We start from the raw sequence: 11,925 nt of genomic DNA, 5'->3' as shown, positions 1-11,925 counted from the left end.
CGGGTTCGTGGTCCGGGAGGATCCCACGTGCCGCGGAGCGGCTGAGCCCGTGAGCCTGCGTGTCCGGAGATTGTGCTCCGCAAGGGAGAGGCCCCAACAGTGAGAGGTCCGCGTACCGCAAAAAAAAAAAAAAAAAAAAAAAAAAAAAGGTTATCCATTGTTTCTGAACCTCAAGTTTATTTATTGTATCATTTTAAGAGGCATCAATTTCGCAATGATGCCCGGACACCTCGTCATTAAAAACGGAACCCAACTTTAGAGTCGATAAGAAATTGACAAGGGGACCAAATTTTCGGTGGCTCCATAACAACGCGCATGCGTCTCCTAGAGGGCCACGGTGTTTCCGGGAAGCCAGCCAATCACTTTCCCCACGCAAACTCAGTGGCGGCACTTTCCAACTGGATTAACAGGCCTTAACCCCGCCTTCTAGTTCTAGTGTTTTTTATGCGAAGATAACCGATGGGGTTTGGAACGGAGGCTGTTGAGCTGCAACAGCTGCTGGCGTCTGAGAGAAGCCTTCGGTGGTCTTCGGCCTAATGAGCAGGCGGCAAAGAACGCTTTTTCAGACGTGGGGCTCAAGAGTCTCCCGATCCACTGGGGCTCCGAGTTGCAGCTCTGGAACTGAGCGGCCTCAGAGCCCTGGCATCTCCGGGGCGAGTTTTCCTGCAGCGGCACAGGCAGCAGAGGCGGCGGAGGCGGCAGAGGCTCAGCCCGAGTCGGACGATGATGTGTTGCTGGTCGCGGTGTACGAAGCAGAGCGGCAGCTGAGTCTAGAGAATGGCGGGTTCTGCACCTCAGCGGGCGCCCTGTGGATTTACCCTACTAATTGCCCGGTGCGGGACTACCAGCTGCACATCTCCAGGACCGCTCTGTTCTGCAACACGCTGGTGTGTCTGCCTACCGGCTTGGGAAAGACCTTCATTGCCGCCGTAGTCATGTACAATTTCTACCGCTGGTTCCCCTCCGGCAAGGTTGTCTTCATGGCCCCCACGAAACCTTTGGTGACACAGCAGATCGAGGCTTGCTACCGGGTGATGGGTATCCCGCAGTCCCACATGGCCGAAATGACAGGTATCTTAGAAACAGTGGGCTAATTTGAAATTAAGAGCTGGGACCCAGGGAAAAGTATGCGTTCTGGGAAATAGCGTTAAAGGAATTCCTGACCCGTGTGGAATAGTCCCCAGATCACAATATGCTTATTTTACGTCTTCTCCCTTGAAACATCATCTACTTGTAGCAAGTCCAGCTCTAATGAATAGGGTTGCTTTATTCAATCTTCAGAGAATTCCTGTATCTTGTCAAAGAATTTTGAAGTGATTATGTGTGTATACCCCATCGGTAAGTGAACATGAGTTTCTTCCGCAGAAGGATTTCCCAGTTGAAGAATTTTGTTCTCTTCAAATATTATGTCGTTTTGTAGGAATTCTTTAATGGCAGTCTAGTCGTGGTTTTCGGTAAAAGCCAGCATTGACATTTGGACCACAACAAATCTTTAAAATGCATTCCCATGATTTGTCTAATTATCATCTTGAAAGCACATTACCAAAGCAGGAATGCATTCTGAAAATAGGCCAGGTTATTTATATTTTACAGATAACAGTCGGGAGTTTAGAATGTACAATGTCACTTTTATTTACAGGATCTACTCAAGCTTTCACCAGGAAGGAAATATGGGGCAGTAAAAGAGTCCATTTTCTTACACCTCAAGTCATGGTAAATGATCTTTCTAGAGGAGCTTGCCCTGCTGCTGAAATAAAGTGTCTAGTTATTGATGAAGCTCATAAAGCTCTTGGAAATTATGCTTATTGCCAGGTAATTTTGTTAAAAAGTATTTTATAGTGTAAATATATTGATGAAGAGCATTTTGGGGAATAATTATTAATGATGGAAGTTACTGATGGTATTATTATGAAAAGCCTTATATCTATTATCTCAACAGATGGTGATAAATACTTTCCTTCATCCATTCAAATCAGTCTCTGCTGTTGTTTGTTTTTTAAATTTAAACAAGACTATTAGTGTCAGATGTAGATGATGAGAGTCTCGTTGAGGCAGTGATCCACTACCATATAGTGGTAGGTAGTTAAAACAATAATAGGTGATGATACTAGGGCGAGGGTATAGAGTAAGAGTAGAGGGAAAGTTTATTTCATTTAGTGCAAAGAGATGAATTTCACTGCCAGTTTGTGATTTTATTAAGCAGTTTCCTTGGGGACTTTTAAGTATTATTATATCTCTGTATTATTTTCTTGAGAATTGTTATCTAGAGTTGATCTCAGTCAGGAAATGGATATATTTTTCCAAGTTAAATTAATATCCAGTGTGTTAAAGTTTCTGCTTGAAAGGATCATTTTAAAAATTTTGTTCTAACTCTGTGGAATTCATTTTGTACATTTAGCTTACATTTAGCAACTTTTTTTTTTTTTTCTTTTGGCTGTGCTGCACGCCTTGCAGGATCTCAGTTCCCCGACCAGGGATTGAAGCCAGGCCATGGCAGTGAAAGCCCAGAATTCTAACCACTAGGCACCAGAGAACTCCCCTTAGCAACTTTATTTTCAAAAAATTTCTACACATTAGGTGATTTTTTTTTTAAACTACAAGGCTATGCTTTCACTGAGTACAATGAGACATGACTGACTTCTTTAATATATAAATAGCACTAAGAATTTATACTACACTGAATATTCCAGATACAGTTTCCAACAGGCACACAGCTTGTTGAAGAATGTAGCTTCCTGGGTTACAAACACAACACCACTTCTATAAAATGCTTGAGAATCCCTCCTGGAAAAAAAGTAATGTATCAGGGAGATTTTTTCTTGTATCAGTTTTTAATTAGGACAATTGTTCTTAAGTCTCCATTAAGTATAATGTTCTGTTTTTTTTTGGCGGTACCTCATGGCTTGTGGTTTGTGGGATCTTAGTGCCCTGACCAGGGATTAAACCTGGGCCCTTGGCAGTGAAAGCGCAGAGTCCTAACCACTGGACTGCCAGGGAATTCCCTATAATGTTCTATCTTTAAATGTATTCTGTATCATGTTTTAAAAAACTGCATAAATAATATTTTTTGAGTATTGATCAATATTCAGTTTGAGTCTCATTGAATTCATCTTTGACATGGGTTGAAATCAGAGCAGTTTTAAGATAATCTAGTTTTAGTACCATTTGCAGTAGCAAGACATGGAAGCAACCCAAATGTGCATCAACAGATGTTTGGATTAAAAAGATGTGGCGTATGTATATATATATATATATATATGACACACACACACACACACACACACACACACACACACTGGAATATTAACCATAAAAAAGAGTGAAATATTGTCATTTGCCACTCAGTGAAATAAATCAAACAGAGAGGTACAAATACTATATGATATCACTTATATGTGGAATCTAAAAAGATAATACAAATGAATGTATATACAAAACAGAAACAGACTCACAGACATAGAGCACAAACTTGTAGTTACCAAAGGGGAGAGGAAAGGGTGGAGGGACAAATTAGGGTATGGGATTAACAGATACCAACAACTATATGTAAAATAGATAAGCAACAACGATTTACTGTACAGCACTGGGAATTATGCCCATTATCTTGTAATAATCTATAATATATAATATGGGAAAATACTGAATCACTATGCTGTACACCTGAAACTAAGACAGTATTGTAAATCAACTATACTTCAATTTAAAAAAAAATAATCTGCTTTTAGTTTCCTACCTCTAATGTGGAACTATGGGATAGTAAGAGCTGTTCCTGTAACTCAGTTTACTTAGGGGTCCTTTTTCCTTGTATTGGGGCATATGGGAATCTGGCAAATTATCCAGTATTGATTATACCAGAAGTGGGTGTTGAATTCAAACTGTAAAGCCTAGAGAGATGCTTTGGTGCCCCTTGGAAAATGTTTTAGGATTTAAAAGGGAATTTAGATTTTAAAAATTACCCCAAATTAGCCTTATTTTTTTTATGAATAAACTTAATTTAAAAATTGTGAGCCTTCCACATGAAATCTAACTTCTTTAAAATCTTTCCTAAAACAAACTTTTTTCATTTCAAATCTAATTTCACATTTGTATTTAATTTTTTTAAATTGATTAATTATTTTTGGCTGTGTTGGGTTTTCATTGCTGCATGTGGGCTTTCTCTAGTTGTGGCGAGCAGGGGCTACTCTTCATTGTGGTGTGAGGGCTTCTCATTGCAGTGGCTTCTCTTGTTGCGGAGCACAAGGTGTGCGGGCTCTGGGTGTTGCGGGCTCTAGGTGTGCAGGCTTCAGTAATTGTGGCACGTGGGCTCAGTAGTTGTGGCTCGCAGGCTCTAGAGCACAGGCTCAGTAGTTGTGGCTCGTGGGCTTAGTTGCTCCGCGGCATGAGGGATCTTCCCGGACCAGGGGTCGAGCCCGTGTTCCCTGCGTTGGCAGGCTGATTCTTAACCGCTGCGCCACCAGGAAAGTCCCTGTACTTAATTTTTTTTCTATTTTTGTGTTATGATTTATCTTAATCTGGCAAGTGTGCATATGGATATAGCTGTAAGCCTAGACTGTGGCCCAAGCAATGGAGAATAAACTTGATCTTTTTCTACCATTTGCTCTTGAATTAGCCCTTTGAATATTTTGATTTGCCTCAGTATAGGCCTTGATGTTGTAGCTTTATGTATAGAAGAAACCCTAAAGTGTTTTTTTATTTTTTTATTATTATTATTTATTTTGCGGTACGCGGGCCTCTCACTGTTGTGGCCTCTCCCGTTGCAGAGCACAGGCTCCGGACGCGCAGGCTCAGCGGCCATGGCTCATTGGCCCAGCCGCTCCGCGGCATGTGGGATCCTCCCGGACCGGGACACGAATCCGTGTCCCTTGCATCGGCAGACGGACTCTTACCACTGTGCCACCAGGGAAGCCCCCTAAAGTATTTTTGATTGGGATAGAGTATAAACCTAAATCATTTGCTCTTCAGATAACATAACTAAAGATAGTTCCATCTGCTAGTCCATCAGTACTCTAAATAAGGAACAATGATAGTGGATCAGATATACTAGCTTGTTTAACAGAATCATTTTTATTTTTGTATTGTGCAGATGAAATTAAAGAATTGTTTTTTTTTTTTTTAAGGTTGTAAGAGAACTAGTCAAATATACAAATCACTTTAGAATCTTGGCTCTTAGTGCCACACCAGGTAGTGATATAAAGGTAAGTAAAATTTATTAATGTTTAAGAAAATAAGAACTTTTGTATGTGACCAGATCAGTTTTCCATTCTAGTATTTAGTTTAACATCAGGAGTACAGCATTTCGTATAAGATGCCTACCTTTTCTTCTGTGGTTGTAGGAGACTATCTACATTAGAGTCTTCAGACTTCAGTGTGCCAAAGAATCACCTAAAGCTGTTTTTTAAATTTTTACTGTTTTATTTTGAAATGACTTTAGACTTCCAGAAAATTTGCAAAAATTAAAGTCTGTATATCCTTCACTCAGCTTCCCCTAATGTTAACATATTACATAACCATAGTAAAATTATCAAAACCAGGAAATTAACATTGGTACAATACTAGTAACTGATCTGCAAATCTTATTTGACTATTGCCAGTTTTCCCACCAGGGTCCTTTTCTGCTCTGGGGTTCATTCTATGATCCCACATTGCATTTAGTTGTCACATCTCCTCAGTACCTTCCAGTCTGTGACAGTCCTCATTCTTTCTTGTCTTCCATTACCTTGATGCTTTTAAAGAGTAGGTGCCAGTTATTTTGTAGAATATCCCTCAATTTGGGATTGTCTGATGTTTTCTTATGATTGGAGTGAGGTTCTGTATGCATTTTGGGCAAGAATACCCCAGAAGTGATGTTGTACCTTTCTTAGTGCATTGTATCTGAGAATACATGATGATTTGTCTTATTACTGGTGCTATTAATTTTGACTTGGTTCAGATGATGACTTTCTGGTTTCTCTATTGTAAAACTACTGTTTTTCCCTTTTTACTTAAGTCTGTTGTGAGGGAGATACTATGAGACTATGTAAATATTCTGTTTTAGCATCCAATGATGGTTCTTGCTTGCAACAATTATTTCTGTGCTGTTTGCCGAATCATTATTTCCTCTTTCCCTCATTTCTTTTACATTTCAAAATTTGAATTCTTCTGTTGTGAAAAGCTGTCTTCTCTCCTCATTTATTTAATTAATTTATTTATTTATATTTGCTGTACACGGGCCTCTCACTGTTGTGGCCTCTCCCGCTGCGGAGCACAGGCTCCGGACACGCAGGCTCAGCGGCCATGGCTCACGGGCCCAGCCGCTCCACGGCATGTGGGATCTTCCCGGACTGGGGCACGAACCCGTGTCCCCTGCATCGGCAGGTGGACTCTCAACCACTGTGCCACCAGGGAAGCCCCTCCTCATTTATTTCTAATTCAGGTCTTTACATCAATATGGACTAATGGATATATATATATATATATGGATATATATATATGGATATATATATATATTTTATTGGCTACAATCCAATACTATCATTAATAATTTTGATTATTCTAGATTGGGCCATTGAGAGTGCCTTGAAGATGGCTCCTGTGTCCTTTAGAATGCACTTTTGTTTGTTCGTGTTTGTTTTGAACACTTCCTAACTTACTGGCATCACAAGATATTTTATGATCATTTAGTGTTTTTCCAGTCCCCGCTGTGGAATCCACCATTTCTCTAGGGAGCTCAGAGGATGGTAAAAAGTTTTGAGCCCTATCCCATGCAGATTTTGAGCCTTATCCCATGACATTCTAATTTAGTAGCTCTGAATGGTCTTCTGTGTTAGGTTCTGGATAATTTCAAAGGTAGCTTTCAATTCTGCCAAGCCATAGACTTTTTTCCTTCTGTCCATAGCCTCGATTAGTTTTAGAAATTTCTATCGTATCATTTCTGCCCAACCTTTTTTAAACATGCTTGATTGTTTTTAATCATCAAGTCTCTGCTTAAATATCACCTCTTCAGAAAAATTCACTCTTAAGCTATGAAAAGTCAACTCTTCCTATCTTGTTATTTTCTTCTTAATATCTATCACAGTCTGTCATTCTTTTGCTTATTCATTTATTTGTTGTATTTTTGCTCCACTAAAATAGTACCTACATGAATGTAGGGATTATGTCTATCTTGGTTATGCCTCTATCACCAATTCAATACCTGGCATGTGGGAGTTACTCAAATATTTCTTGAATGAATGAATGATTAAAAATACTAAAGTCTGGGACTTCCCTGGCGGTCCAGTGGTTAAGACTCTGTGCTACCAACGCAGGGGGCACGGGTTCAATCCCTGGTCGGGGAACTAAGATCCCACATGCTGTGCGGCCAAAGGAAAAAAAAATACTGAAGTCTTAGTCAATTTTATAAAATGGTCATATATTTACTCTAGAGTTTGAATGTATGTGGACATTCAGTAACTATAGTGTACTACTGTATTAGGCATTATACTAGGTGTTGGGAATACAAAAGTGACTAAGATGTGATTCTTGCCCTAGAGTATTTTTTGTCTGAAACTAAGCCCATGAGGCTTTACTAGTTTTAAAAAAAAGAGTTCTTAATTTCTGGATATTTTCAGGATTCTTTCTTCATCCTTCCCTCCATCCATCCATCTCTCCCTTCCTTTCTTTTTTTTCATCACACCCAGTAGAACTGTGGTCTAATGGTACAGCAGTTGTTTATACCAACAGGTTTTTTGTTTTTTCTTAAATTCCCTATTTTTACAATTAAGTTCCTTTATAAGCTTTTGGTGAATGAAATTTAGCTCCAGAAATATATTCACAGCATATATATTGATTTAAATGGAAAATATTCCACTCATTTATTTATTTATTTATTTTTATTTTTGGCCACACCCGCAGCTTGTGGTGTCTTAGCTCCCTGCCAGGGATCAAACCCGCACCCTTGGCAATGAAAGTGTGGAGTCTTAAACCACTGGACTGCCAGGGAATTCCCTCCATTCATTTATTAATAATAGATTTAGTGTAGGACATATGCCCTCAGTTTCTTAACAAGTCAGTTTGTAAAGTATTTCCAAGGTACATTTGTATCCTTTAGTAGTAACAGGACTTCTCTGTTTTCCCCATAAAAAATCAGTGGAAAAAAGTATTTGCCAGGGAATCAGGAAATCTGGGTTTTAGTTCTGGCTCTAAAATTGACTGTTATATAATGTTTTGGGGATTTGGTTTGCTAATTTGAAACTTCTATTTTGTCTGAGTCTTTATAAATATTGACAAGATACAACACTACCACTGGAAAGCACAAAATACATTTGAGGAACTTGTTGGACATTTTATCTCTTGGATGCTTGGCATGCAAGAAAGATGTTTCAAAAGCATTTTCCCCTATTGTGCCACTCCTGATGTGCTATAATTTGTAGTTTTAAAAAATATTTAATGATATAAATTTCTAATTTTTTTTCAAAAACTTATTGCTATTTTATTTTTGTTAGTGGCAAACTAAAAAATTTAGTAAGTAATATAATATATAATCATACTTAATTGATTTTCTGTAGGCTGTGCAACAGGTTATTACTAATCTACTAATTGGGCAGATAGAGATTCGTTCTGAAGATTCTCCAGATATTTTGCCATACTCTCATGAAAGACGAGTTGAAAAGCTTGTTGTTCCTCTTGGTGAAGAACTTGGAGCTATCCAAAAGGCATATATACAGGTAAGCCATTTTTATCATAATTCAGGGTTTTAATAAATGAACTGATAATGTAATTATTTTACTTAACAGAATTGGACTGTGAGAATGTATAGTTATAATCATTTATATAATTAATATGGTAAAAAATTCTTTGAAATGACAATTTTCAGTATGAGCGCCATGTTTTATATGTACTGGCAAACTATTAGTTAAAGAGGAAATACAAAATGATGGACCGTTTCTAAAGCCAATTTAGTTTTGTATTTTCTTAAGTAAACCTTTTAATTGCAGTATAACCAGCCCCCCCAAACATATGAACAGCATAGTACATTAAATGTAAGTGTGCAGCACAGTAAATTTTCACATAGTGAACACACCCAAAACATGTATCCAGATTCAACCAGAACTTTCTTTGTAAGGAAATATATTTTCAATATATTCCTCCCTGATCCCTTGTACAGCAGTGTTTCTCAACTGGGGACTATCTTGCCCACTTGGTGGCATTTGGCAATGTCTTGACACATTATTGATTGATTGGTTGCGTTGGGTCTTCGTTGCTGCACGCGGGCTTTCTCTAGTTGCAGCGAGCGGGGGCCACTCTCCGTTGCGGTGCGCGGGCTTCTCATTGCAGTGGCTTCTCTTGTTGCGGAGCACGGGCTGTAGGCGTGCGGGCTTCAGCAGCTGTGGCTTGCGGGCTCTAGAGCGCAGCCTCAGTAGTTGTGGCACATGGGCTTAGTTGCTCCGTGGCATGTAGGATCTTCCCGGACCAGGGCACGAACCCGTGTCCCCTGCATCGGCAGGCGGACTCTCAACCACTGCGCCACCAGGGAAGCCCTAACTTTATTGATTTCTTTTAGAGTGCTTCTTTAGGCACATGTGGTCAGCAAAGCTGATCAGCAAAGCTAGAAGAGAAGAAAGATTGAAATGTACTAAAATAGATATATTTTAGGAAATAAAACTTAGGCAAATTACATGTTGCTGTAGTAGGTCTTCATCTGGAGGTCGCTTTTTACCTTCACTGTGGCATCAAGCTCACGACCTTTTGTCTGCTGTTTCCTCTGCCTGGAATGCTCTGTCTTCAGAACTTCTCAGGCTCGGCATACTTTATCATTCAGATGTCAAGTATTACCTCTTAAAAGAAACCATCTTTGGTGGCATGAACACGTGGAGAACTGTGGGAGCCTGCATGCCCAGTTCTCCCCTGAGAGTGCCCTGCTGTCACCCATGCAGCAGTAGGCTCCGTTGCTTGCCCAACCCGGGCCACCGTCTCTCCTGCTGCTTGGTACCAGAGGCAGCCCTGGCCCAGAGCGGTCCATCCCCAGCCAGGAACCTTAGTGTGGGAAACTGGCTGCTTGGAGGTGGAAGGGCGCTGGCAAGGTCACAATCCAAGGGCCCGCTCCTCTGCATCCTGGGGCTGGATGACGGATGAGGCAGGGGGTGCCTGGGCAGAGCACAATTGCTGCTCCTCCCCCCACCCCCCAAAAAAAAGAAAGAAAGAAAGGAAGGGAGAGAGGAAGGAAGGAAGGAAAGAAAGAAAGAAACCCTTTTTGTCCACTTATATGATAGTGACCCCCTTCCCATCAAAGACTCTACAAAGCATTACTGTGTTTTAGGTTCTTAAATGCTTTATCATAATCAAAATTCTCTTATTTTCTTTGTTCACTTCTTTACTCCTTTCTTCCGTCTATTAAATGTAAACTTTAGGAAAATAGAAACTTCATTTGTCTCAGCCACAATATCCCCAGCATCAGGAACGATGTTTGATATGTAGTATATACTTAATGAATATATTTTAAAAAATATCTATTTATTTATTTATTTGGCTATGTCAAGTCTTAGTTGTGGCACGCAGGATCTTTGTTGTGGCATGCAAGATCTTTCATTATGGCACGTGGGCTTCTCTAGTTGCAGCGCGGGCTCTCTAGTTGTGGCACGCAGGCTCCAGAGCATGTGGGCTCAGTAGTTGTGGCATGCAGACTTAGTTGCCCTGTGGCATGTGGGATCCTAGTTCCCCAACCAGGGATCGAACCCGCGTCCCCTGCATTGGAAGGCAGATTCTTAATCACTGGACCACCAGGGAAGTCGCTTAATGAATATTTTTGAGAGAATGAATCAGTGAATGAAATTAAATGTACTCAAGGAATTTTGATTTAGTCATCACTCTACAAATATTTGCCTATGTGCTAGACTTGTTCTAGGCATTGAAGATGCAACAGAGCAAAAAATCGAGGCCCTCCTTTCATTGTGCTTAGTTTGGAGGGAGAGGAGGAGAGTTAAGAAATAAACAGATAAACACATATGTTCGTTTTTTGTTTTTTTTAAAAAATAAATTTATTTATTTTATTTTTGGCTGCATTGGGTCTTCATTGCTGTGCACGGGCTTTTTCTCTGGTTGCGGCAAGCAAGGGCTACTCTTCGTTGCAGTGCACTGGCTTCTCATTGTGGTGGCTTCTCTTGTTGCAGAGCACAGGCCCTAGGCCCATGGGCTCAGTAGTTGTGGCTCGCGGCTCTAGAGCGCAGGCTCAGTAGTTGTGGCGCATGGGCTTAGTTGTTCCATGGCATGTGGGATCTTCCCAGACCAGGGCTTGAACCCATGTCCCCTGCATTGGCAGGCGGATTCTTAACTGTTGCGCCACCAGGAAAGCCCAACACATATGTTCTTGAATTATCGCTGAATCTAATAATTGCTTGTGCTGACTCTCACATGGATTATCTGAGGATAATTGTCAAGTACTTTAAAACTTTATCATCTCTTCTGTGTTTACTTAAAAGTTCATTTTAAGACAAACTTTATTTAACATATAATTTAATATATAAAACTATTTTAGTATGTGAGGAAATGTATTTGTAAAAGGATTTTAAAATAAAATTAAACTAAATTTCTTTGAAATTTGCAGATTTTGGAAGCACTTGCAAGTTCTTTGATTCGGAGGAATGTTTTGATGAGAAGGGATATTCCCAATCTAACAAAATACCAGATAATTCTGGCAAGAGATCAATTTAGGAAAAACCCATCTCCAAATATTGTGGTAGGTATTTTAAAATAAATTTTGCTGATAGACTACATTTTTACTTAGAACCAGGATGAAATGTAAATAATGATTATTTTTTGGTATATATTAGCTCATCAAGAATTCAGGGGTGGTTTATATAGTTTATAAAAACATGAAAAAGATCTAGCAGGAATACAGTTTAATGATGTGAATTAAGATAAATTTATCTTATAACTTTTAATTAAGAATTGGTCTTTTAGTTCACTTCTGTT

The 11,925-nt window shown here is 39.6% G+C and overlaps 1 protein-coding gene across 2 annotated transcripts in view; it reads left to right on the top strand.

Moving 5' to 3' along the window:
• The first annotated feature begins 498 nt into the window (after positions 1-498).
• FANCM (FA complementation group M) overlaps positions 499-11,925 on the top strand; it is a 53,643-nt gene continuing 42,216 nt past the window's right edge. Inside the window, exons 1-5 of one of the 2 annotated variants that reach the window (XM_082649117.1) lie at positions 499-1,071; positions 1,640-1,812; positions 5,118-5,195; positions 8,523-8,681; positions 11,558-11,689. In XM_082649117.1, coding sequence (XP_082505243.1) covers positions 537-1,071; positions 1,640-1,812; positions 5,118-5,195; positions 8,523-8,681; positions 11,558-11,689 — 1,077 coding nt within the window. In that variant the 5' untranslated portion in view covers positions 499-536. The remainder of the gene's footprint in view (positions 1,072-1,639; positions 1,813-5,117; positions 5,196-8,522; positions 8,682-11,557; positions 11,690-11,925) is intronic. The other variant, XM_082649118.1, reaches the window with a different exon arrangement.

Source organism: Grampus griseus, assembly GCF_964374135.1.
Source record: "Grampus griseus genome assembly, chromosome: 2".
Classification (NCBI taxonomy): domain Eukaryota; kingdom Metazoa; phylum Chordata; class Mammalia; order Artiodactyla; family Delphinidae; genus Grampus; species Grampus griseus.
The sequence above is the reverse complement of the archived record's forward strand: the minus strand, read 5'-3'. Positions and strand labels throughout refer to the sequence as shown.